This window comes from Macaca thibetana, chromosome 16 (assembly GCF_024542745.1).
Source record: "Macaca thibetana thibetana isolate TM-01 chromosome 16, ASM2454274v1, whole genome shotgun sequence".
Classification (NCBI taxonomy): domain Eukaryota; kingdom Metazoa; phylum Chordata; class Mammalia; order Primates; family Cercopithecidae; genus Macaca; species Macaca thibetana.
This window is the reverse complement of record NC_065593.1, coordinates 12,476,751-12,503,483: the sequence shown is the minus strand read 5'-3', so window position 1 is coordinate 12,503,483 and position 26,733 is coordinate 12,476,751. Positions and strand designations below refer to the sequence as shown.

General features: G+C 53.1%; 1 protein-coding gene and 1 long non-coding RNA gene across 3 annotated transcripts in view; both read right to left on the bottom strand.

Annotated features, from left to right (window-relative positions):
- Nucleotides 1-10,803: 10,803 nt before the first annotated feature.
- LOC126939847 (uncharacterized) overlaps nucleotides 10,804-26,733 on the bottom strand; it is a 234,254-nt gene continuing 218,324 nt past the window's right edge. The window contains exon 2 of the long non-coding RNA XR_007720469.1: nucleotides 10,804-11,134. This is a non-coding gene — a long non-coding RNA (uncharacterized LOC126939847). The remainder of the gene's footprint in view (nucleotides 11,135-26,733) is intronic.
- PIK3R5 (phosphoinositide-3-kinase regulatory subunit 5) overlaps nucleotides 11,271-26,733 on the bottom strand; it is an 86,810-nt gene continuing 71,347 nt past the window's right edge. Inside the window, exons 6-19 of one of the 2 annotated variants that reach the window (XM_050765275.1) lie at nucleotides 24,636-24,705; nucleotides 22,125-22,299; nucleotides 21,367-21,520; nucleotides 20,544-20,627; nucleotides 19,576-20,293; nucleotides 18,944-19,106; nucleotides 18,521-18,646; nucleotides 17,901-18,029; nucleotides 17,653-17,746; nucleotides 16,962-17,038; nucleotides 13,999-14,092; nucleotides 13,842-13,924; nucleotides 13,108-13,220; nucleotides 11,271-12,988 (exon numbers count right to left, since the gene is read on the bottom strand). In XM_050765275.1, coding sequence (XP_050621232.1) covers nucleotides 12,841-12,988; nucleotides 13,108-13,220; nucleotides 13,842-13,924; nucleotides 13,999-14,092; nucleotides 16,962-17,038; nucleotides 17,653-17,746; nucleotides 17,901-18,029; nucleotides 18,521-18,646; nucleotides 18,944-19,106; nucleotides 19,576-20,293; nucleotides 20,544-20,627; nucleotides 21,367-21,520; nucleotides 22,125-22,299; nucleotides 24,636-24,705 — 2,228 coding nt within the window. In that variant the 3' untranslated portion in view covers nucleotides 11,271-12,840. The remainder of the gene's footprint in view (nucleotides 12,989-13,107; nucleotides 13,221-13,841; nucleotides 13,925-13,998; nucleotides 14,093-16,961; nucleotides 17,039-17,652; nucleotides 17,747-17,900; nucleotides 18,030-18,520; nucleotides 18,647-18,943; nucleotides 19,107-19,575; nucleotides 20,294-20,543; nucleotides 20,628-21,366; nucleotides 21,521-22,124; nucleotides 22,300-24,635; nucleotides 24,706-26,733) is intronic. The other variant, XM_050765276.1, reaches the window with a different exon arrangement.

Sequence of the window (26,733 nt, the reverse complement as noted above, 5' to 3'; positions counted from 1 at the left end):
GAAAGCTCGATGTCTCACAGCTCTGTCCCCTCCTCTTCCTTCCCCTTCCTTGTGGCCCTCGAAGCTCCTCCCAGAATGCGTTCTGCTGTGAGACTGCTTTCTAAAGAAGCATCTGTGGTCACCCACGGTCACTGGAGGTCCTTTATTCTGATCAAATGCGACCAATTTTATGGTACGGGAGGGACACCTCCCAAGAGACTCCCTCTGGTGTTGACGGGGGAGGGATTGACGCAGGGAGCCCTGACCTCTCTCTCAAGCTCCAGACTCACCAACCATCCCCCATTCCTGGACATGGCCAGTCAGGTGTCCCTCAAGCACCTCCATCTCAACAGGTACAAACCGAGCTCATCATTTCCCCCTCTAAGCCCACTTCTCTGTTTCCCGCCTCAGAATCAGCAACCTCAGTGTCATCAACACCTCCCTCTCCCTCACCTGTTACGTCTAAACTGCACCAAGCCCTGTCAATAGCTCATGAATCCTCCACTTTCTTCCCTCCCTACGGCTGTCACTGTTTCACCTGACTACCATGATCTTTCTCCTGAAACACCACAATAGCCTGAGGTCCTTCACCCCACAACCAAAGGTCTCTAAGAGTGAAACACAAATTTCTTCATGTTACAGTCCTGCTACAACCTTCAATGGCTCCTTATTACTTTAAAGAGAATGACCAAACTCCTCATTGTGACTTGCCAGACCCTGCTTGACCTGGTCCCTCCCTAAACTCCAACCTCATGCTTTATCCCTCACTCCAGCCCCTCCCAGAAGTACTGCAGTCTCTTAACGATCCAGGCTGTGGGAACCGCTTCCCAGCCCTTCTCCTGGCTCACCCCTTGTCATTTGTTATTTATCAGAGAAGAACAAAAAGCAAGCCTAAGAGGCAGGAAGAAAGTGGAGTGCCAGGGACGCTGGCAGAAGACAGAATGCCAAGGAGGAGATGATGGTCAACAATGTCAATGATTGCAGAGAGGACACAGGTGAAGAGAATGAAAAAGCATCTGCTGTCCTTGGCAATTAGGAGACAGCAGTGCTAGGCAGGGACAGTAGAGCTTCTGGGGGAAGTCGATCAACTGCATGGTGACACATTTGCTATTTTGTCATTTTCTTTCTTTTTTTCACATTTTGAAGCCAAACACTGTTTGGGAGAGTCTCTGACACATTTCTAGAGCTTCAAAAAACTCACAGATCCTGTGCTGTCATCCCGTTGGGCCTAATGGGTAAATGGCTCTAGAAAGTGACAGATTACTGACAGCATGGTTTGAGTGCTGGATCCAGCTATGCCTGAAATTCTGGTGCTAAATCTACTCTTGGACTGTTCATTGTATATGATCCAATAAATTCCATTCTTTTTTGGATTAAGCCTGTTGGAGTTTGTCACTTAACTCAACCTAAAGAGCTTTGGGGCTGTGAAGTCACTGATCTTTTTCTGTAGGGGCTTGACTAGGTTCTATGCTGACCCCTCATTTTGCAGAGGAAGCTATTTGGAAAAAAAGTCCAGAAATGTAAATCATTTACTCTACAGCTATGCCTTCCTCCCACAGCTGCTTTTTTTCTGTCCCCTTCATGTGACTGAAGTCACATTCTATCTCGCATCTTCGTATTAATGCTCTCAGCTCACATGTCTGCCTTGTTCCTCCTCCCTCCCTCAGTGAGTTCTGAAGGAGCAGGGGCTAGGGTGTTGTTCATTATTCCATCCATCACAGGGTGAAAGAGTGTTAAGAGAATGCTTGGCTTATTTGTGAAGCAAATGGGTGACTGAATGAAGGAAATGAATATGCCCAGGACAGAATAAAGGACCAAGAACTCAGAACCCGGAAGGTTCCAGACTCAGCAGCACCCGGGCAGTGTGGCCACCCTGGGCAGCCCCTCTCCTTATCAGCCTTGACTTTAACTGAATCGGAAATCACAAGCTGAGGTCACTTCTTGTGGGTGCATTGCTGCCTTATCATCAGCTGCCATTTCTGCAACTGCATTGGCTCTGGTAGCCATGGAGGGGGCAGCTTGGTGACCATAGAGAGCCCCCAGAGCTGTCCCTTGCAAAGAAGAGCTAGGGTGCTTTCATTTTTGAGTGCACACTGCTGATAGCCAGCCAGGAACAAAGGACAGCGGGAGGAGGAGGTGACGATAGGAAGGACGAAGTTCCCCCACAGCCCCCAGTGCACCGTCCCTACCATCACCAAGGCAAGGCAGCACTACCCCTTTGACCAATTTCAGCCATGTCTGTCCTCTCCAGACCATGTTCTTAGGATTTGCTTAATCTGAGTTTTCCAGGCTGTGCTCTTACCAGGTTTCTCATCTGCGCCAATCTCCCAAGAGCAGCCCCCTGTTTCCCTGCCAAAAGGCAAACGATCCATCAGCATCAGAACTGTAAAAATGAGGGTTCCCTGGTTTCATTGTACTAGGTCTCAGATGACCTGGTCAGCTAATGGAGGCAAAGACCCCCCAGAATGATCAATGCCCAAGATACAGAAGCAGAAGGCTCACCATCTATTGTCACTCCTCCTCCTCCTCCCTCTGCCACCCTCCTCTGCCAAGTGAGGGTCCCCACTCCTGGTAACCTTTCTGGGCATAGCTGCAATGGCCTCTCCTCAGGTTCCCCTATTTCAGCCGGGGTGTTTGGAAGTCTGTTCACATAACTCGCTTTGGGGTTACAAAGTTACTTTCTCTACAGATGAACCACTGCTTCTATTCCATCCTCATCCATTTTCCAGTCCATGACAAAGCCACTGAGAACTTTAAACCAAAATTAAATATTCTTGCCACTGTGGACTGAGCCATGGGTGAGGGGGGCCAGATACTGGCATTGGGGAGGTCTGCAGGACCACAGTATTGGAGTCAGGCAAGAATTACTTGCTTAGAACAGGAGGCCCCCAGGGTTGCTTGTGTCCTCGCCTGCAGTGCCGCCCACCATGGGAGCTGCTCTGGGATTATTCAGCATTGAAGGCAGCAGAATTTGTCATTTCTGTTTTCTAAGGAATCCACTTACATATAATACTAATAAGCAAAGTCGATTTTACTAAAGATTATGTGGGAGGATGAAGGGAGAGTACATCACACATCTCTTGGCAAACTCTTCAAAAATCCTCTGTGGATAGTTCAGAGGATCCCGACGTCCCTCCTCGAAGCCATGCCATTGGAGCGGGCAGCCTGGAATATGGTGGAGTTTTGTGCTTTTTCCTTTCTCTCTTCTCTCCACATGACCCTGACTCACGAGTGCTGGTTCCTCCATCTCGGATTTTTTCACAGACATACCTGAATTGTCTTTGACGTGCATTTAGAACACTTCAATTCCATTCCAATTCTTAACTCCCCATTTCTCTCTCTCTCTCTCTCTCTTTTTTTTTTTTTTTTTTTTTTTTTGAGATGGAGTCTTGCTCTGTCGCCCAGGCTGGAGTGCAGTGGCCCCATCTCGGTTCACTGCAACCTCCGCATTCCAGATTCACACCATTCTCCTGCCTCAGTCTCCCGAGTAGCTGGAACTATAGGCGCCCGCCACCATGCCCGACTAATTTTTTTTGTATTTTTAGTAGAGACGGGGTTTCACCGTGTTAGCCAGGATGGTCTCGATCTCCTGACCTTGTGATCCGCCCGCCTTGGCCTCCCAAAGTGCTGGGATTATAGGCGTGAGCCACCACGCCCGGCCAGCTCCTCATTTTTCTACCCCAAACTCATCACCACCACCCACACAGATGGCTCTCTGGTTGGCAGGTCCCATTTTTAGAAATCTGTGAAAGGTAATAAACCAGAAAAGAGCTGTTAGGAAAACACATTTTGCTTCGTTTAAACAATCACCTCATGAGTCAGGTACAGTTATACAGATAGGTCAAGTTTAAAAGCTCACATCCCTGGTGGAGGTGAGACTCCAACCAAGGACCCCCCAGTCCTAGGACTTCCCACCCGACCCCAGGAAGATCTGTAGGCTGAGCCAGCCTGAATCCTGAATCACTTGACCTCAGTCCAGGAAGGCCAAGGTAGTGGCACAGGCAGTACCCACCTCCAGGGCACCTCTGCCTCTGGTGCAGTCCCTCCAGCTCTTGCCCACGGTCCAGGGGCAGGCAGGACAGCATTATGCTCTAAGCCAGTGGTTCCCTAAGGGTAATGCCTGGACCAGTAGCATCAGCATTGCCCTGGAAATCTGTAATCAACTAGTACTGTCTGCTGTGGCTGTAGAAAGGGAGGAACAGTGCACACTTCGGGAATCTTCCATCCTTTACTTCCATCAGTGTTATTTGGCAGGGTGCATGCAGAATCAGGGCTAATTGGTGTGATAGAAGAAGCAGATTTATGCTTCATATCCAACCAGTCACCCTCTCAGCCATTCTTCTTTTTGGTGGTGGTGGGGAAGTTTTGATTTTAAATGCCATCAATGTTCTTTTTTCGTTAAGCTGTAAAGTTTAAAAAACTAGTCAAGTAGGCCAGGCATGGTGGCTCATGCCTATAATCCCAGCACTTTGGGAGGCCGAGGCAGGTGGATCACCTGAGGTCAGGAGTTCGAGACCAGCCTGGCCAATGTGGTGAAACCCCATCTCTACTGAAAATACAAAAATTAGCCGGACATGGTGGCCAGCGCCTGTAATCCCACCTACTCGGGAGGCTGAGGCAGGATAATCACTTGAACCTGGGAGGCGGAGGTTTCAGTGAGCCAAGATTGTGCCATTGCACTCCAGCCTGGGCAACAGAGCAAGACTTCGTCTCAAACAAACAAACAACAACAACAAAAACTAGTTAGGTAATCCATAAATATATTTCCATTATAAAAACACTCAAGCATTGTAGGAACCTAAGAGTTAAACAGGAGAGTCTCTCTCCTCCCCATTCCCAATTTCTTTACCCTCCCACCCACTGGTAACCATGGTAAATCGCCTGGGATGGTTTATACACATAAGCGCCATAGAAACTGCTCTTCAACTTGCTTTGTTTACTGGAAGATCACGACATATCAGTGCATAAGGATCAACTGCATTCTCTCCTTAAATATAAGTGTACATTTTTGTTTGGATTAGTCACACATTTACAGGGTTCAAAATGGGAAGGACACCGAGAAAATCAGTCACTCCCTCTTCCGAAAGCCATCCTTTAGTTGGTGAAGAAAACCTTGTGACCTCCTCCTTCTCTTTTGCAGGTGCAATTGTCCCCTCTCCCAAACTCCTTGGTACTGGCAGCTCTGGGATGGTGTGAGAGGGCAGACATCTTGGGGTTGCCGTGAAGGGTGGGGCCTGGTCTCTTCTCATTTCCCCTGTTCTCATGGCTGCCTTGAGAGGGAGACCAAGTGGACCCCTGCTTCCTCTCCCTCAGCCCCTAATACCACAGGTTCCTCCTTAGACACGCTTTTGCTGGCGGAGCTGAGCTGGGGAGGTGTTAGGAGTCTCCTGATCTGCATGATATGTATATCACCCTCTCCATTTTCTTCTCCCATATGAACTCACACCAGGAAGTGGAACAAATCAAGATGGCTGGGGTCAACCAGGAGATCAGTGCGAAAACGAAAAGACTCCAACTTCTCATTATTTATGCAAATTGCCTGCCCTCCACACATATGTGCAGGACCACACACGCACTCACTCCACACACACACACACACACACACTGAGACACACCCCCAAAAGTAAGCCAAGCCACCTGGCTGGGCCCTCATTCTGGCACGTGCTTCTCACTCTGTGTGACCCTGTGCAGGCCTCTCCCAGTCTCTGGGCCTCAGTTTCCTCCTCTGTAACCTGAAGGGCTGCAGATTGGGTGTGCAAAGCCCTCCTCAGCTTTCTCAGCCCCAAAACGATTCTGTTCTGGCCTCAGAGACTTTCGGCTACAGTTTCGCTCAGAGAAGGTCTCTGGTCCCTGGTTGCAAGGGCCCCTTCCTTGGGAGCTCCGCTCCCTCCCTCCTCCTCCCCAGAGGTCTCGGGGGACCCCCTTCAGTCCACTCTGGAGCCAGGAGCGACATTCACCATTCACTGAGGGTTTCCTTCCTGACTGCCCTCCCCTCAGCAGTGGTCAGTGCAGACCAGCTTGGAGTCCCGCCAACCCAGTCCGGCCCCAGCTTCCGCTCCTCCTCTATGCCCCCGCCAACTTTTCCACCCCTGCCACTCCCACCATTCCTGAGGGTGTGTGAACACAGCTTCTATTTTGAAACCATCAGAGCGTCTCCAGCGATCCATTATAAATGAAGCCATCCTTCTCAGACATCTGTGTGATCCTTTTCACGGCCTCAGCTTAGCCACCACCCACATGAGAGGTTCCACAGAGCAGCAGAGATTAGTGGTTAAGCGCAGGGACTCCGGAGCCCACCTGTCTGTGCTTAAATCCTGGATTCCCCTTTTTACTGTCTCGGTGACCTTGGACAAGTTACCTGTCTCTGCCTCAGTTTCCCTGCCTGTAAAAGGGGGCATAATTGTGCCTAGCTCATGGGGTTGCGGCACAAACAAGTTAACATAAGCACGTAAAGCACACAGAGCAGCGCCTGACACGTGCTCAGTAAGTGCTGAAAGTGACTGCTGATAGCTCAGTTCACTCGACGCGGACATTCACAGGTGATGCCCTGTGCAGGTGGCAATGACTGAGACGCTGCACCTTTGAGCTCGAAATAGCTGAGATCCTTCGAACGAGCGCCATTCCTTCCCACTCCCCCTGTGCAAAGAGGGGCAGACACATGCGTCTGCTGTGACCACAGCCATGTCTCCAGGGAGCCCACACTCAGAGTCTCCGGGGCTGTGGTCCCAGCCAGGACATAGGCGTGCCTGCACACAGAACAGAGAGAAATAAGCTGGCACGCCTGGGGACGGAGACTGCCACCTGCCTCACTTTGCCTCCAGAGGGATGGGGGATGGCACCCTCTCCCAGCACGCATTTCCTTTACCCTGATTTTACTGGTAGGGTTGGGGGAAGAAAGAGAAGGATTCAGAGACTTGGGGAAAGAAGGAAGTGGATTCTTCCTCAAGAAAACGGGGGAGCCCTTTTCCCAGGGAAGCTGTGAACATTCCCGGTGCTGGAGTGGGTGGCAGTGTGGCAATGAGGGAGGGGCAGTCTGAAGGCCCAGGGCAGGCACCAGGCAGGCTGGGTCCACACAGCATCTCGGGTGTGCCTGGACCTGCCGGGGCTGAAAACTGTGCTGCCTCTGCTTAGAGCCCTTTCTCCTGGTGGAGACACGACTGGGATGCCAGGGACTTCAGGGAGAGGTCTGAAGATGGTGATAGACCACTACCTTCCGGCCCCTAGAGGAAGCTCCCAGCTGCCTGAGGAGAACAAAGCGGTGTAAGCCATTGTGTCTGGAGGAGCCCCCTCTCGGTAAGGCTTCTGCTCACAGGGAGCCCTGGGGCTGGGCAGGCTACCTGGACTACAGTCTCAGCAGCGTCATCCCCTTTCACATTGCATCCCCTGATAAGCCCTACACACTCCCTGGAAAGTAGACACCGTGTCATTTTCACAGGCAGGGAACCGAGGCTTGGAGACACTGTGAGGCGGCCAGGATCACTCCAAGGTTGAGTGCTCCCGCTCCTCCCTGCCCTCCCTGTGATCCAAGGTTTGGCCTGAGAGAGTGCCGCATCCGGCAAAGGGAGCGGAGGAAATGTGGGGCCACAGGGGTTCCAGCAGGTGCAGGAAGGAATGACGGAACTGGGGGCCGAGAGAGCTCTCCCTTCTACGGCCCCACACCCTGAGACCCGCAGTGCACAGCTTGATTTTGGTCCCCTAACGGAGGCCTGCCCAGCCTTTTAGGAAGCAGGAAGTGGCAAAGGGAGACACCCATCTCCTTCCAAAGCTGGAGAAATATACCCATTCCAGGGATGGCAAGACTAGGAGGTCAACACCCCTAGGGCAGGAGTAATTCCACTCTGAGTAGTGGGCGGTGAGAGTCTTCAAGTTTATGGCCAGCTCCTGAGCTCATGCTGAGGTACCACACGGAAGAGGGGCCACCTTGAGGAGGAGGGTGGGGTGCTGAAAAGTACAGCCTCCTCCTTTCTCTTCATCTGCCAACAGCAGGACCCAGTAAGCGTTCTAGTTTCAGTCCCCTACCCTGGCCCCTTTCCTCAGTGTTCAATGACTCGGATTACAAAAGCTTATGGACTGGATGAGACATTCTGGCTCACAGCCCCTTTAGTCTATAATCACTTGGCCCATGGATTCGCCTACAGATCATGGTGATTGTATCCAGGGTATGTGTCTGACCAATGGGGGATCCATTCTTAGGTCGGCCAGTGATTTTTGTGAAGTATGGTTTAAAGAATCTTCTGTCTGGGCGCGGTGGCTCACGCCTGTAATCCCAGCACTTTGGGAGGCCGAGGTGGATGGATCACCTGAGGTCAGAAGTTCGAGACCAGCCTGGCCAACATGGTGAAACCCCGTTTCTACTAAAAAAAATTTTTAAAATGAACCAAGTGTGGTGGCGGGTGCCTGTAGTCCCAGCTACTTGGGAGGTTGAGGCAGGAGAATCGTTTGAACCCAGGAGATGGAGGTTGCAGTGAGCCGAGATCGCACCACAATGTTCTATCAATTTCAATAACAACAAATTTGCTAATTGGGTTGTCCAGATCTTGTATATCTCTATTAATTTTTTTTGTCTATGTGTTCTATCAGCTATTGAGAGAGGCATGTTGACCGCTGTGGTTATGGAGACATCTAATTCTGTCAATTTTTGTTTTATATTTATATTTATATATAGTTTATATTTATATATAGTTACATATATTTATATTTATATATAATTTTCCATTGTTATTTGGTGTATATAGCTTTATAACTGTAATACCTTTTGTTGGACTCCTTAATCTTTATGAAATCTTCCTCTTTATTTTCCATAATGCTTCTGCTGTTAAATCTTTGGATATTAGTGTATTAACACCAGGTTTTTTGGTCTGGTTTTGCATGGTGTGATTCTTTCCGTCCTTTTGCTTTCAACCTTTCTGTGATGTTATCTTTAAACTGTGTCCCTTGTGAGCAGTTTATACGTTTTTTTGTTTTTTGTTTTGTTTTGTTTTGTTTTGTTTTGTTTTTGAGATGTAGTCTCGCTCTGTCACCCAGGCTGGAGTGCAGTGGCGCGATCTCGGCTCACTGCAAGCTCTGCCTACCGGGTTCACGCCATTCTCCTGCCTCATCCTCCCGAGTTGCTGGGACGACAGGTGCCCGCCACCACGCCCCGCTATTTTTTTTGTATTTTTAGTAGAGACGGGGTTTCACTGTGTTAGCCAGGATGGTCTCGATCTCCTGACCTTGTGATCCACCGCCTGGCCTACCAAAGTGCTGGGATTAGAGGTATGAGCCACCACACCTGGCCGCTGCAGTTTATAAGATTTTTTAAAAAAGTAATTATCAGACAGTTCTGGGTGTATGATTCCAGGTTAGTAGGTTTGTTTTTTCCCCTCATACTTTAAAGACATCATTTCATCATCTCTGGCTTCCATTGTTTCTGTTGAAAGAGGGAGTTCTCAGTTTAATTGTTGCTACTTTGAAGATAAAGTGTATTATTTTCCTCTGTCTTTAATATTTTCTCATTACATTTTTTTCTTTCGAAGTTTGACAGTAAGGGGTGGGTGGGTGGGGGTGTGTGTGTGTGTGTGTGTGTGTGTGTGTGTGGTTTAAGAAAAAAACTAAACTCCAGATTGTATTGAGATTTTACCAGTTTTTGGATTAATGTTTAGGATTCAAGCCAGTGTCCACTGCTTAGTTTTCAGGTTTACTCCTTCTCTTTTTGTCTGTTTCTCAGTCTTTCCTTATTTTTCGTGACACTAAGAGAGTACTGGTCAGGTTATCTGGTCCCATAGTCTGGGTTTATATGATGTTTTTTTCTCTTGATTAGACGGGAGTTATGGAAAGAACATCAAAGGTAAAGTGCACTTCTCATGTGATTTTGGTTTTTTTTTTTCTTGTGCGGAGATTCCTGTGTCAAATTTCCTGTGTAAAATTTGCTGGGTTTATTAAGTCTGCGGGTTGATGTGCTTCCTCAGTGTTAGCCAATTATTGGCAGAAGGAATATTGTTCCGTTCCAGGCTCCATTCCTAGGAGGCATCGCATGCCTCTGCTGGCCTCTCAGGCTGGTCCAATATGTCTGAGAGGCCAACTAAGCAGGTCTGCACCCATCCTGCAGCTTGGAGCCAAACCACTCGGGGCCTAAGTCAAACCACCTGAACCACCTAGATCAGCTGGTCCCTAGATGACCTCTAGATGCATGAGCGAGAACAAACGATCGGAGACTTAGTCCCCTGAATTGAAGGCGTGCTTCATTGTTTGCAATAGCCAGCTGATGCAGAGCTGAACCAGCTGACAGTTCTTTCTCTCTCCATCCTGAATAGCGTTCTGGGAACCTGGTACTTACCTCCCTCTCCCAAGCCACAGGTGTCCTCTACCATCCCTCCACTTCTTCTCTCCCTCCTTATCACCCAAGTCTAAAGGCAGTCCCAGATTCAAAGGGCCATTATTGAGCTCTCTTCCCTTGCTCTCAGCTGCATGGTAGGTCCGGGATCCACTCTGCCACCACCACCAACAGCAACAGCCTGAGGCCCATCCCCTCCCTGGGGCTTGGGGTACAGGGAACAGATGGATATATGGGTGTATATTTCTCAAGTGAAGTGGCACAAGAAACCCCAAATGTTGAGTCCTTAGGTGTAGGATATTTTGTTCTGTGGGTCGGTGAGTATGATGAGGCTTAAGCAGAACAGTATTGGGGAAAATTTTCACCCAAATATATTTTCTATAGGGTGGAAAATTACAAAAGGAGAAATAAAACAATCCCCTATAAAGCTTGTTTCTGGTATAAATAAAATGATCTATATAAACTGTCCAACTAGCAGGTGTCATGCAGCAAAATAACTATTGGTCATTAGATATAAAACAAATCAAGTTTTATTGGACAAAAATATTAAATTCCACCCATTAATTCCCGGACATCTGTTGATCATGTAACAGGACAACCTGCCCACACAGCAAAAAAGTATTGAAGATACATGGCCTGCCACTCTTCTGGAGCTTAGAGCAAGAGCAGATATTAAGACAGGGGAGAGGCTGGGCGCGGTGGCTCTCGCCTGTAATCCCAGGACTTTGGGAGGCCGAGGCAGGCGGATCACGAGGTCAGGAGATTGAGACCATCCTGGCTAATGCGGTAAAACCCCGTCTCTACTAAAAATACAAAAAATTAGCCGGGCGTGGCGGCGTGCACCTGTAGTCCCAGCTACTCGGGAGGCTGAGGCAGGAGGATGGCGTGAACCCAGGAGGCGGAGCTTGCAGTAAGCCGAGATTGCACCACTGCACTCCAGCCTGGGTGACAGAGCGAGACTCTGTCAAAAAAAAAAAAAAAAAAAAAAAAAAAAAAGACGGGAGAAATGGCCAGGCAAGGTAGAAGCTGGCTCTGTCCACATCTCTCAAGTCATGAGTACTCTGGGCTGGAATTTCATGTAAGACCTTTTAGGCATAATGAGTTAGGAGGAGGGGAAGAGGGACTTTGTGTGGGATACAGTTCACGCTTCCATGGCTGCTTTCTCCACGTCTGTCAGTCCAAACCCTGGTCTTGACTTCTGCCCCATCTCTCTAGTCCACGTTGGTTTCTAGCTTCTTAAACCACTTCAAGCTGCTCTCTTTGAATCTTAGACTCTCATGTCCTGTCCTAGGCTGACCATGTCCCAGGCACCAGTGCCATTTCCCCTGAGTTGGGCACTAAGCTCTGTGAGACCGGTCACTCCATCCTCTGTTCTGGGATCTTGCCCAGGTGCCAGAAGAGTGCCAGTGAATTTGCGGGCATGGAAGATTTTGCACACAAAGATTGAGATGGGAGTGGGAGGGCCAATGTGATACAGAAGGGGCTGAAGGGTGGGGCCCCTGAGCAGCCCACCCCTTACCCTGATGAAGGTCTCTGGAATGTCTGGAACGTCTCTTCCCCCTTCAGTCTGGGTTCTGCCTCAGCCATGAACTGGGAAGGAGTGAGGAGCATCCCAACGGAGGTGAGAGTATCCCAGTGGCTCCAAACAGGAGGAATCGGTGTTCAGAAAGTCAGGTGCTAAGCTTTACTGAGCACCTACTGGGAGCTCAGCGCTGGGCTAGGTGCTTTGCAGACAATTTCACCTTTTCAGGATGTCTTATTTCCACCCCAACTCTCCACTCCATTTTAGTGCTGAGGAAATGGAGGCTCAAAGGTAATTAACTTCCTCTGGTGATTTAGCTAGAACGGAGCTGCTACTGAATTTCAGCCTATACTGTCTTCCAAGAATCTCAGATCCAAAAAGGAGATCAAGAGAGAATCTGTGCCGGGTTCTGAGAGTAGACAGGTGCAGCATTAGTGCTGTTCTTCCAGAGAATCAGGAAACCTGACAGAGAGAAATTGTTGGGGTGTGTGTGTGTGTGTGTGTGTGTGTGTGTGTGTGTGTGTGTTTGGAGGGAGAGGTGGTCTTGAAGTAGAGAAATATTTCATCCACATTTCAGTCACCTGAGCCCCCAGAGAGGAGGGGACTGAACTCCAGACATACAGGGTCCTCAAGTCTTTGACAAAGTAAGGGGTAGGCTCAGCCAAGGTTGAGAGAAAAGGCCCAAGCCATCCCCCCTGAGCACCAGAGCCTCAGATCTTCCTTCTAGAAAGCATCCTAGACCATGCTAGTGGTCAGGGACTTCGGAGGTCAATTTATCCATTCTTCTCCTTCTACTGCGAGGAATCTGAGAGGCTATGGGGTCTGGCCCTTCTCTCCCTGATAGCTGTTCCTTTCCCAGAACGCTGAGACCCCAGAAACCCTGTACCCCCACACCCTGCCCATTGCAGGACCCACAGTGGGACTGTCTGCACAGGACCACTCCGTTCTCCACAGACAGGGACTGTCCCGGAGTGCTCACAGAGGAGGTTGCCCCAGGGCTTCTGTCCAGTCTGGTGCTGGGCCCACACTAGGGCAGAGCTCCACTGAAAGTCATGATGGGCAGGCAGAGAAGGGAGCAGAGATCAGGCGCGGCCTGGGCCGGCAGGTCGGGAGTCCTCTGGGGTGGCGAGGAGAGGTCGCTCTTCTCCGGCTTGTAGCAGGGTGAAACCTCACATCTGTGGGGCAGGGCAGGGGCCAGGGGATCAGAGCAAGCCCCCATCCCTCCAGCTCCTTCCAAGCCTCTGGGTTGGTGGGAGCAGAAACTGCTCCCCTCCCTGGGATACCCCTTTCCTACCTGACTACACTCTGCAGGATCTTCCTCTCATCCTGGTCCAGGCACACAGCGAACGGGCAGCTGTTGGAACCGATGATCTGCACCTTGTCCACTTTGATCTGCGATGTGCTAATCTGGAAGGAAGGTCCAGGTCAGCCCCGAATCCCTGGCTGCGCAACACTGGCAGCCCCTGGCAGTTCTTTCTCTCAGAACTGCCCATCTGCTTCTAGGGGTGTGGGAGGGCAGGGGTTTGCCTGACCGCGCTCCAGGGTTAATGGCCAGGTCAGGGGAGGGAGCCTGAGGCCTCCATCAGCCCCTGCCTCCTCTCCAGCATCTGGAAGAATCAAGTGCCCCCTGAGGAGACTCTGCCCTGCCTGCTGCCCTCACCGGGGCAGCCCCAGGTCCCCTGATGCAGAGCCTGCTTTCTTTGGTCTCAGAGTCTTAGGACTCTCCTGGCACCCACCCCATAACTTTTCTACATACATGCATCCTCTCACAGGGCACCCCTACCTCCCCGACACCCCACAACACTCCACACCCCTCAAACATCCCCACATCACACCCCTCACTCTGCCTCTCCTCCCCCACCTCTCCTCTCTCTCACACACACACACGTCTGTACACACATGGACGTACATGTGCACACATGCACACACATACATGTGCACACAGACGTACACACGTACACACATACGCACATGCATGCTCCAATAAGTCTCTTGAGGGTATGGCTGGAAGGACAGGGAAGCTGGTACCTGGTTAAAGCCCTTCTTGGATTTGGAGTTCTGCCTTTTCACTACTTCTGTCAGGTTTAGCGTCAGGGCCTCCATGCTGGAATCTGAAGGGCAAGGGCACTCAGGCCAGGCTCAGAGCACCTCCCTACTGTGACCCCACCCTGCCCACCCCACTCACCCAGCTCCTCCTGCTTCCGGCAGGCCTTGTTAAGGTTCACGGAGGTACAGACCTTCTCCAGGTTGCTCCAGCGACTTCGTCCACTGATAGCCCCCTGGAAATGCAGCATAGCCAGACCCTCTGAGTCCAGAGGCTCCCACGCCTGCCACCTTCTCTTTGAAGGCCCATCAGTGACAGGGGGTTGCTTCTAGTCAGCATGTCCCCAGAAAGCTCTCTCTTATTCACCAGGGCCCCTGTGCCACCCTGGATGGACCTGGATGACTCTAGGTAGGAGCTCACATCACTGGTTTGGTCTAGCCTCTGTGACCAGGTTGAAAGGTACAAGAGCTGAGAGCACCTGCAGAGGTGGTCCTGCTGGGCCCAGAGTGAGGAAGGGACGGGCCCACAGACATGCTGTTTCAGGCACAGCCAGACCCGAACCCCCTCTTCAAGTCTTTGTGTGAATGTCTCTGTCATCAGGGATCTCCTTGTTGTTAAACCCAAGAACCCTTGTTGGTCCTCAGCGTACTTGACCTTACAGTTCTCGGCTCTCCCCTCCTTGAAAGCCTCTCCTGGGCTTTCGTGATGGAACCTTCCTGCTTTCCCTAGCGCCTCTCTGGCTGGTGCCTCTCTGCTTTGCTGGATCGCCGCCCTCTGCCCACCATTCATCATGAAGAAGGGTTCAAGCCTCTCCCCTTGGTCCTCTGCTCTTTGTATTCCCTGCTTCCCCCCTTCAGGAGTCTCCTCCGTGACCTTTCTCCACAGCAGCTGTCCACCCATCTTCGTATTCACCACAAAGTCAGGCCCGTTCAGCCAGCCGCCTATTCTCACTGTCTCCTTATACCTCTCAAGGCCTCTCCACCTCAATAATATGATCCGATCCAAACTCAGGATCTTCCCCAACTGGACCCGGGTCTCTTCCCGTGGTCCTCACCTGAGAAGACGGTGCTGCCAGTCACAGAGGCGCGATTCCAGGAGTCTGGCCTCTCCTTTCCTAACCCACCCATGAGCCCTGCTGATTACATCACTCCCATCTGTCTCCTATTCCTTCCCAGCTCCGCCACCACCACCCTAGTGCAGGCTGCTGCCCTCATTTCTCTTCTGGACCATGGCAGCAGCCTCCTAACTGGCCTTCCCGCATCACCTGCGGACCCTCCCAGCCTCTCCTCCACAGAGCGGCCAGAGGGAGCTTCCAAGCCTCAGATCTGATCATGTCACAAACGTAAGCCTCCTTAATGGATATCCACTGCTCTTAGGACCAGGATAAAATTCCTTTCATTGGGTCAGGCGTGGTGGTGGCTCATGCCTGTAATCCCAACACTTTGGGAGGCCAAGGCAGGTGGATCACGAGGTCAGGAGTTCGACACCAGCCTGGCCAACATGGTGAAACCCCCGTCTCTACTAAAGATACAAAAAATTAGCTGGGTGTGGTGGCGGGCACCTGTAATCCCAGCTACTCGGGAGGCTGAGGCAGGAGCATTGCTTGAACCAGGGAGGTGAAGGTTGCAGTGAGCTGAGATTGCACCATTGCGCTCCAGCCTGATAAACAGGGCGAGACTGTGTCAAAAAAAAAAAAAAAAGAAAAAGAAAAGAAAAGAAAAAAAAGAAAAAAAAGAAAGAAAGAAAAAAGAAAAAGAAAAAGAAAAAACTCCTTTCACTGCAATCAAGGCTTTTGGTATGCTGGTTCCCCCATTTCTTTAGCCTCACCTCGGCATCATGTTCCCGCTGGCTGTCTCTGCTCCAGCCCAGGTATCTTCTTTCAGAGTGCTTTGAGGTGTTCACATTGCCTCCCACCACAGGGCCTTTGCACATGCAGTTCCTGTTGCCGCGAGAGCACTCACCTCTCTTCTCGGCCTAATTAACTCCTGGTTTTCACTCCAATATTAACTCAGGTCCCTTCTCAAGGAAGCCTTCACTACTAACTCTCCTGACTGGGTTCAGTTCACCATTTAGGAACATCCCGTGTCCCTCTCCTCCATCTGTGTGTCACAGTTGTAATTTTACATCGTGTGCATCATCTAACCAATGCCTACCGCCCACTCCAGGGGGTCAGCATGTCTCCTGGGACCATGTCTGTCCTTTGTTCACTCTTAGGAAGGCTCCAGGGCCTAGAACAGTGCCTGGGCCATGGAAGATGTCTAGCAAGCACCTGGCATGTGGCTGCAGTGAGTGTTGGTGCCTCCTGCCCACCTTCTTCACTGCCAAATGCACTGCAGCCCCAACGCCACCGTCCATCTGCTGTTTTATTGCCTTGTCATCACTTGCCACTGTCTGGAATTATCTTGGCTATTTCTTTGTTTCCTCATTTCTTGTCTGTCTCCCTCCTCTGGACAAGCTATAGTGAGGCCTAGGCTTCCCTGCTCAACCCCTCTTTTCCTCTGCCCAGCACAGAGGTGGCATGGGCAGGTGCTAAGAGGATATCTTTGGAATGGCCGAAGGAAGAAAGGGAAGGAGGCAGGAAAGAAGGAAGGAGCCCACCTGTGAGGCCAAGCTTCCCTCAGCCTAGAACTTGGGATGTGATCTGCTCAGAGAACTCACGTCTTCTGGCCTGTCACCGACAGCCCTCCACCTCCCTACAACTCTCCTCACTCCTTTCTCATGCCAATCCCACCTTGCATGCAGCCTGCCAGGCACATTGGCCCCCCGAGACCCTGGCTTCTTCCTCAAGTGCCTCTGGAAGGCTTCCCTTGCCCCCTCTCAGCCCCAGCCCTGTAGCCAGGCCCAGCAGACCCCTACCCCTGGGCTGCTGCTGAGCGCATTCAGGTGAGGGCAGAGCACATGGTGGGAGAGAGGCTTTGGAGGCCAAGAAGCACAGAGATATCCACTCCCTCTGCTTCTCTGAGCATCCAGGGGAGCCTGCTGTGGCCTTCTAGCATAAAGACTGGGGCCCAGGAACACACAAGTCCAGCTCTGGGCCCAGGCTCTGGCGGAGGAAGGATCAGTAGCAGATCCTGGAGGGGAAGGAGCCCCAGCCCGGGTCTTACCTTGCTGTAAATAATCTGTAGTGTTAGAGGAACAGCCTCCCGGTCGTCATCGATGCCCAGCCGCTTGCTGCCAGGACCTGTGCCACACACAGACAGACCCTTCACTCCCTCTGGCTTCCCAGGCTCCTCACGAACACAGTGGCCTTGCCTCCCTGGGACTTACCTCCCCATCCCCTGCCACACTGACCGTGACTCCCTAGGGATCTGTCTCACCAAGGCCCTGCATCTCTCTCTGACTCCACCTTCCGGGGGCCTCCACCTCCTCAGTGACCCCATCACTCCAGGGCCTCATCTCCGCTGTGATCACACCTTCCCAGGGTCCCGCCTCCCCAGGGCCCCACCTCCTGGGTAACCCCGCCTCCCCATGGCCTCGCCTCCTGGGTAACCCCGCCTCCCCATGGCCTCGCCTCCTGGGTAACCCCGGCCCCCCATGGCCCTGCCTCCCAGTAACCCTGCCTCCCCAGGGACCCACCTACCGGGCAACCCCGCCTCCCCGTGGCCCTGCCTCCTAGGTAACCCCGCCCCCCCATGGCCCCACCTCCGGTGCAACCCCGCCTTCCCATGGCCCCACCTCCGGTGCAACCCCGCCTTCCCATGGCCCCACCTCCCAGGTAACCCCACCTCCCCAGAGCTCCGCATTTCGCGTCCCAGGCCCCGCCTCCCCGCCTGTCTCTGCTCAGGCAGTACCCACCCGAAGCCTTGATGGCACGTGTGGCAGCGGAGTGACCCAGCTCCAAGGAGTGGATGAAGATCTCTGTCGTCTTCTCCCCAGTGATGAAGGTCAGCTGGAGAGTGCAGGAGCATGTACATCAGTGTGAACCCCCTGGAGGGGCCCATTCGGCTCCTCCAGTGTAGACCTGCTGGCTGTCCCAAGGCAGGGCTGGGGACTTGCAGGCCCGGCAGGTGGGGGAGAGACGGTGCGGGTCAGGAAGGCCTTACCTCCGTCTGATAGACTTGCAGCAGCACCGGTCTGGCGGCAAAGCGGCAGTAGTAGAGTAGCATGTCGGCCAGGATGGGCAGCTGGGTGGGGGAGCCCTCCAGGGCCTGGGCTTCAGCCTTCAGGGACTGCTGTGACCAGAGGGAAGGGGCAGCCAATTCATATGGGTGGGTGGATAGATGGCAAGAAGGAGCAAGAATTAGGGAGGAAGATAGAAGAGAGACATAGAGGCAGCCAGCCAGGGGGAGCTGGTGAGGTGGAAGCAGGAAGCAGGGGAGGGCCGGTGCCCAGCCTCCACGCCCCTCACCTGACCCACCGGCCTCAGGGGAGGCTTCTGGCTTAGCCAGACAAGGGCGGGAGTTGAGGAAGGGGGCTGAAATCTGAGGTCCCCTGGACCCTTCTGAGGCCCCTCCTCCATCACTGCAGTGACCCCAGCTCTTGCCCTCAGTGTCCTGAGTTCAGGCTCAGTCCTGCTTCTCACTCACACTCCCAGATCTTTTCCAAGAGGGCCCAGGTCCTCCTTGGGGGCCTCAAGCTGGATTCCCCAAATCCAGGGCCTTCTAAGTGAGGCTGGGTGACTGCGGCCAGTGGGCCCTGTTCCACAGCCCCAGGGGCCACTTACCTGGCACAGAACTTCAGGGGGCAGGTGCATGAGGCCTAGCACATTGCGCTCATACCAGGGGTCCAGCATGCCGAGGTAGTGGGAGATGTCATTGGTGCTCTCCTCCCATGGGGTGGTGCCCAGCTCCTAGGGCAAGGGACAAGAGTCATTCCCAGCTCCCCAGGAGGCCTGCCCATCCTAGCTCCAGGGCCTTGGATGGCACCTGCAGCCCCAAGCTGAGCTTCTCCCTGCCCTTGGGGAAGTATGACAACTTTCAGTCTTTGTCATATGGCAAAATGTCACGTCCAAGTGCAGGGAGTGAGGGCCACGCAGGGGCAGGCGCCCTGTCAACACAGGGGATTGCTTTTCATGACTTCCAATCGGCTTCCTTCAGGTAGCCAGATCTCTACATTACCACCCCACTGGTCCAGGCTGGGGACGTACTCCAGGGCTGGCGTGCCTAGGGGAGTCTGTCGGGGGTGAGGGCGTCTGGCTCCGAGGGGGTGGACAGGCACCAGGGCTGGTCCCGTGACTTCGCTTCACAGGCACATAGAAGAACTGAAGTTTGAAGAACCGTGTGAGGAGTGGGCGATTGTTCTCCAGCCGCCTGGCAAGAAGAAGATAGTGAGAAGGGGGCCGGGCATGGTGGCTCACGCCTGTAATCCCAGCACTTTGGGAGGCCGAGGTGGGTGGATCACCTGAGGCCAGGAGTTCAAGCCCAGCCTGGCCAACATGGGGAAACCCCATCTCTACTAAGAAAAAAAAAAATTAGTCAGGTGTGGTGGCGTGCACCCGTAATCCCAGCTTCTTGGGAGGCTGAGGCACGAGAATCGCTGGAACCGGAGAGCCACAGGCTACAGTGAGCTGAGATCATGCCACTGCACTCCAGCCCGGGCAACAGAGCAAGACTCTGTCTCAAAATAATAGTAATCATAATAAATAAATAAATAAATAAATAAATAAATAAATAAGGGAACTTTTGGTTCCTCTGGGGCCTAAGCCTCAGGCCCCAGATTCCACCAGCAGAACAATGCTGTTACCCAGGGCAAAGCGATGCCTCCCGTTATGGCTCTTACCGAAGGTTGCTGTATGCCCGGGCCACCTTCCCTGAAATCCGATCGGAGCCAAAGACCACAACACGTAGCGTGGAGGCCTTGGGATCCTCATCTCCACTCAGGAAGGGGCGGCGGCGCTGGTGACGTGAAGCGGGGGCTAGAAGCCAGCTGGGCAGCTGGGTACTGAGTTTGGGCTGGGGCAGGGAGCGGGAGCGCTGGGCCCGGGAAGGGGGCGATACTGGATCGTCCAGGGGGCTGCAGAGGCTCCCTGCCCGCCGCAGGGGCAGGGCCGTGTCCGAGTTGCCCTCCAGGCTCCGAGAGTCCCTCCGCAGTACCAGCTGGCTAGTGCTCTTGAAGAGTTTATAGATCCTGATGAACTTCTGCCCAGGCCTGCGGTGGCCCCGGCGTTCCTGGCTGCCGCGCCTCCTGGGCCACTCGGAGGAGCTCTCCTCGCTGTCCTCCACGTAGCCGCTGTCCATGCCATCCGAGAGGCCTGAGACAAAGGAAGTCAGCAGATGGCGCGAGAGGGCCGGCCCTGAGGCCTGGGAGGATGTGAGGGACAGGGTGGAGTCGTGGGACGCCAAAGAGCTGGTGGAGAGCAGGGAGTCTCTCTCGGCACAATGCCCATCCGTTTCCAAGTCCTCCTCCTCCTCGTCTTCCTCCTCGTCCTCTTCATCATCTGCCAGGATCCCTGGCTGGAGCAGCTCCTGTTCCTTGAGCAGGATTTCCTGCAGGATGTCTGCAGGGAAGCAAGGCCAGCACTGTCTGGGTGTCTGGGCCCCCAAATCCCCTTCCATATTCCCTTTGGAGGGGAGACAGCAGAAGGACTCAGGGCCAGCCCAGGACTCCTAGCACTGCCCCTTGCTCTGCTTGGAGCCTGCTCAGATGGGAGAGCTTTGGGGACGGGGTGGGAGCTGCACGGACCCAGGACCAGAAAGACAGCTCAGGCAGTGTGGGGCATGGGTGTCACCAGGGCCCCGGCTCCTTACCAAAGCTGTCCTGGTTCCAGCTGTAGGTGTAACACCGGGCAACAGGGATGGGGATGGTATGGAGCTTCCCTGGTTTTGCAGTGTCTGTAAGAACAGGGAGGATAGGAGAAGAGGGCTGGGAAGAGGCCTTGGAGATTGGCCAGTCCAGTCCCCTTGCCTTGGAGAAGAGACCAGAGATGGGACAGCATCGGCACAAGGATGCATAGCTGGATAGGCTGAGGCTGAGTTAGAGCCAGGGTGCGGGCTCCCAGCCAGAGGGCCCTTCTTTCAAGGCATGCCCTTTATGAGCTGTGTGAACGTGGCCAAGCCACAACCTCTGAGCCTCATTTTACAATGTGCCCATGGGAGAATAATGGTACTAGTCCAGAAGGTTTTTATGAGGAATATTGTAACAGGGAATGCGAACGGCTCCTCAAAATCTGTGCTCCCTTCTACGGTAATAGAGTTGCAGAGAGGATGTTTCCCAGGATCCTTTGGGGCAAGATGTGGCCACGTGACCAAGGCGGGCTCAAAGGAACATGTGCGGAAGTGACGTGCCCAGCTTCTGCATCACTTTCAACAGAAAAGCCCAGGCTTTGCCCTCATAAGCACTCTCTTTTCCTCTTCCCGCAAGCTGCCATCATGATGGCACCCCCACCCCTGCCCCTATAGATAGGAATGACAGACACCCCAGGGGATGACGGAGCAGTGAGATAACTGAAAAAGCTGAGTCCCTGAGTGACTGTGTGGAGCAGAGCCACCAGGCCCACCTGGACCGTGCACCTTGGGACCTAGAATAGGCCATGGGGAATGTGGGAGAACCTCACTCTCCCAAGAGCCTCACCTAACACCCCAGGGAAGCCAGCTTTTTCTCCCACCGCCTGCAGCTTGGTCCTGAGCCACCGCCGGGCCTCTGCAGCATCTCCGATGCCAGATGCCAGCTCCTGTGCCTCTGCGGTCTCCGTGAAGATGTCCTCAAGCTCTGCCAGGGTCTTGGCCTGAAACCCCAGGAGGAGATGGGCATTGCTCCTGGACCGTGAGCTAGCTGTCCACCTGTTCCAGTTCCTAGCTTCTTACTGAGGCAGGCAGGGATCTGTCCCCTCCCAGCCTCATCACCCATCTCGTACCCACAGCTGGCCAGGCAGCCAGGCCTCCCCCTGCCCTTCCATTCTCAGGAAATGGTCAGGAGAGAAAGGACCAGAGCCATGGGGCAGTGCAGTCAGGAGGGACTTCAGCGCTCCTCACTGTGCCCCAGAGAGGGGAAGAAGCTGTGTGGGGTGACACAGCTGACCTGTGACAGAGCCAGGCCTAGAGGCCAGGTCTTCAACCCGAAGCTCATTCTCGTTCTTATGGCACATGCCATCTTCTGAGGCACCAGTTATCAGCACCCGGCCCCACTGCCCAGGCTGCCACCCCACTGGGCAGGATCCAGCGCACCAGAAACCCCCTCTACGAGGCCCGCCCTCCAGCCACCACCCTGCCGTGTCACCTGGGGCGCCGGAGACTAGTGTACCCTGGAGACCGTGGCTGAGATGAAGCAGGGAGAGGGCGCTACCTCTTCGGAGAGGTACTCCACCAGAGCCCCAGGCCCCAGGTACATACCTGCAGCCTGCAGTGCAGGCCCGGGACGTCACAGTGGGCCCCAAAGGTGGCCTGGAAGGCATGCAGGAGCAGGGTGGTGTAGGCACTGTGAGGCGAGTGTCCGGGGGTGCTCAGCTTATTGGCTACAGCGAGGAACTCGGCCTGCACTTCTACTGGGTTCAGCAACAGCACGGTGCTGGGGACACAGGGGACCGGCTATGGTACCTGGGGGTGGGCAGCATGCCACGGCACAGCCACCCACCTCGTGCCTGCTGGTGCTCAGCTCTGCTGAGGCCAGGGCCTCCTCAAGCCCAGGCAGAGCTTGAGGAGGTGACCACAGGAGGCCAGGACAGAAGCAGCAGCTCCAGGACCCAGGTTCCCAGGGAAAGCGTGGGGTTCACTGCTGAGCATTTTTCAGCTGTTGTTTTCAAAGATCTTTTCAAAATGGAACTTAATTCTTTAAAACTAAATTTACTTAATTTTTACAAAAACATTTTTTTCCTATGAGACAGCTGAGTGGATGCAAGATTACTCAAATGAGGATCCTATTTTCAGCAAGGTGACTTGAAGCCAAGTGACCAGTTTTCGGGGGGAGCTGGGCAGCCACGTGGTGCTGTGCAGTGTGCTCTGGGGCAAAAGGGACATGCAATTCCTCATGGCATGGGGCTGCCTCTGCCCAGAGGAGAGGGTGCCAAGTCAGAGTGCATCTTCTTCCTGCGCTCGTGAGGGACACCTTTTCTAATTGGCCCAAAGTCGTGATACAGGCTTTCGTGGGCTGGGAGGGGAGTGTGTGCCTGGCCACTGCTACCTCCCTTCCCGATGGACACCCAGATTCACTCTTGGTGCCAGTGTTTACATTTCTTTATTGTGGAAACTTTCAAACATACCCCAAATTAAAAGAATCGTGGGCTCTGAGGCACTGATCACTTTGTTTACAGTTAACAACGCACGGCTGTTCTCACTTCCCCCCTGCCAACCCCTGCATCACTGCATGACCTCGAAGCAAACTCGAGCCATCGTGGCTTTGTATCCATAAATGCTTTAGTATGAGCTGCGTGTGATGGCTCTTGCTCTCTCAATTCCACACTCTGCATTTAAACCCAGTGCAGAGGAGCCCCATGCAGGCAGCATTCCCTCCAGACTCTATGGACATCGGTGCCCGGGGACAGGGCAGAGACAGGACTAGTCTCTGTTAAAGTCCCCATCATTTGGGAAGAAACTAACTTTGATTTCTCTATCTGTAAGAAAAAGGAGGTGGGCTTGCATAAGCAGCGCCTTATAACCTTATAACGAGCCCAGCCGAGCCCCTGCCCTCACCAGCTCACATAATTTCTCTGCCGCATAATTTATCATCATTCTCAATTTATAGATAATGAAAGTGAGACCATCTCCCAACTGTAAGCTCTTTCTACAAATCTCTCAGTGCCTCACTTCCCTGATTTGAGAACTCCCCTTCTCACAGGGTTAACGTGAGGATTAAATGAGTCAGCACACGTAACTGCGCTTAGAATGGCGCCTGGAGGTCGAGAAAGGGTCTAAGAGGCGTTGATGATTCTTCATCAGCCCACCTGCCCCAGCTTCCCCAGAGGCATCTTATTTACTTACTAAACTACAACATGTTAGCATCCTTTCCCTCTCTCGACATCTATCATTTTGTTTGTGCTTGTTTTTACCTAGAGGGAAATCAAGAAGTGTTGCTCAGGGGAGTGAGTGGGAAGTGAACCCCTGAGGCTGGGAATGGGGAGGGCCGGGGGCCTATAATTTCTGAGCTGGTGAAGCCCGGGGTCCCTGGGCTCCCAACATGTCAAGGCAAGGCAGCACCCAACTCTTCGAGGCCTGCAGAGGGTCCTCCGAATGGGCATCCCCTCTCTAGTGCTTTTCAAACTGCAGGTGAGGACCCAGGAGTGAGTAATGAAGTCATCTGGGGGAGCTGAATTTGTTTCTTAAATGAAATAGAATAGATAGCGCTCATCCTACGTAGCAGGGATACATTTCGTTTCAGCTGTGTGTGTGTGTGTGTGTGTGTACCAGGATGTTGTATAAAATGGATTTTTATTGTAGGTCCTGGTCAAAAAAGTTTGGAAACACTGTTTTAGTAACAGGCAGAAAGAGACTGTGGAAATACCATGGGCTTCTGAATAAGCCTGAGAGTTAAATTGTGGCTCAGACCCTTGCTCGCTGTGTGACCTTGGGGAAGTTGCTTGGCCTCTCTGACCTCCAGTTCCTCATCTGAAAAGAATAGATAAAGTGGGGGAACTGTGTGCCTAACACCTGGCACAATTGATGCGGCCCTCTTTAAGAATCTGGTGAAAGACCCTCAGCCTAGAAAAACAAACCTGGACACAAAATATCACCAGCAGTGCCAGGAGTTCCCAGATCCCTGGAAGCCTGTTTGTTGCTGGCTGGGGTGGATGGTGGGGGGGCGGGGGGCAGGGTATTGGATGTTTGAGTGGGGGAGGAGGGTGAAGGTGGAGCAGTGCAGGGGTCCCAAACTCCCTCCCCCCTGTTTCTCCGTCCCCCAAGAGCACTCACACGGTGGAGCTGCGGTGACTCCTGATGGGCAGGCCCTGCTCAGCCCTCACCAGCCTCTGGTAGGAGATCCCTGTGGGCCAACAAGAAAAGAGTTCATGGGCTGGTCAGTTCCTTCAGCACCGTCCTTGTGCTTCGTGGCGAGCCAAGCACCGGACAATCAGGTTGGAAGTTCCCGGATGGAGCTCAGGAGAACCTGGAGAGGGGCTGTTCAGTGGCTCCTCCAGCGTGCCTAGCAGTTTGCTTCTATGCATCCTTTTACACCTCACGAGTCATATCCCCACCTTCGCCTCCAACACCAAAACTCGGTCCTGAGCCTCGCTGTCCTCTGGATTCCCGTGGCCTCTCCGACTGCCCTCCCTTCCTTAGAGCTTGCCACTCTCCTTGTGGCTCAGGTCCCGGCCCCAGGCTTGGAGGCAGCCTAGCTAAAGAGAAAGGGATCCAGGGTGAGAGCCCGGGTCAGAAGCCTGAGTTCTCTTCCAGCTCTTGGCCAGGTCACTTAATCCCTGAGCCTCAGTTTCTCCCGGGAAGGGGCAGATTAGATCAGTGGTCTCTGAGGCCTTTAACAGTCTGTGATTCCCAGGCCCCATCACAGCTTGACCAATTTAAAGTTTCTCTCTTCAGAGACTGGGTGGGAGAGCATCGTGGGAGGCAGAACCTGGGCCCAGGAGGCTGCTGCGTCCCGTGCCGCCGGGCTACTCCTGGGTCCCTGCCGCTGTCCCCTCTCCCGGCCCTGGGTGCCTTCCCGCTATGCCAGGCACCTGTCAGGTCATCCACTTTGCCTCAGCTCCAGCCAGGCAGCGGGTTTCGAGTTTCCACACCTGCGCCTCCCCATCTCTGCCTGGAGTCCCGAGTCCTCTCAAAGGATCGCGGTCTGGCCTCTCTGCTCTGAGGCAGCTGCATCCTAGGCTCTGCTCCCAGCCCACATCCCCTTTCTCCCCGGCCCTTCCCCCTCTCTGTCTCCTCTGACTTCCAAATGCTGAGAAGAAACACACCAAAGGTTTTCCTTTTGTTTCTGCAACTTGACTCCGTTCTGCACAGTAGTTGCTTTACAGCGTGCGTTCAGTTCTGTTTCCACCACGATGAGGAGGTGAAACAGGAAGCACAAGTTCACTCCCTCACAGAGCAGGGGCTGGAGACCCAGCGGGGTGGGCCGCCTTCTTGTCATAGCTTGGAAATAGGCCCGGGGTAGTCCCCATCCAGAGCAGGGCCACCCTGAACTGGGACTGAGCTGGGAACCTGCAGGACGTCCCCTCAGAAGTGCAAGTCTGGACCGGGGGGGTTAAAGACAGCTATAAATAGAAAGACTGTGAAAGGCAGAAAATTACCATATAATGCTCTTCTAATTTGGGACCTAATTGCTTTGATTTTGGGCCTTTTGTGTGATGTTTACTTTATGTAATCATCACATATTTAGAAGTTAACATTTGGTCCGTTTTGCCAGGAAAGTCCTTGACACAGTGGCTATTACATCAGGACTTGGGACACCATCTGGTGGCCACTCACATGCATTACAGAGAAGAGATCCTCACCCACTCTCCAACCACCCCAACATAATACCGTAGTTACCGTAGTTACCGTAGTGGAGACATACAGATATCCCCCATCTCCCTGACCGTAAAACACACAGACACGCAAAATCTTCTCTTGACCTTATTTCTCTTTTCTTTTACTATTTGATGCTTTTAACAGGTAACCTACACCCCGCTGACCCCATTTCGTCACCGCCACTTCTGCCTCTGTTGACCCAGGTCATCCAGGCGGTCGCACTCCAGGAAGCAGTGGACTGTGCTGTCGCTCTCCCTCCACATCAGCTTTGTTCCAAAACGCCCAGCCACTGGCTTCCAATGCCTCTGCCCTCCTGACCTTGCTCTCCTGAAGCTTGGCAACGTTTTCCCTGTCGCCATACCCAACGGTTCATCATCACGCTGTTTGAACTTTTGTTCTGGAGTGCCTGGTACTGTGGACAACCTTGAAGCTCCTTCATTTCCTCTCATCTCTAGGATGAGGAGCAATCTCTCACATCTACATTCATGTGCCTTCGTCTCATTTTCGGATTGTGCTACAGTTAGAACAAGAAGCTGCTTCGTATGAGCTAGGT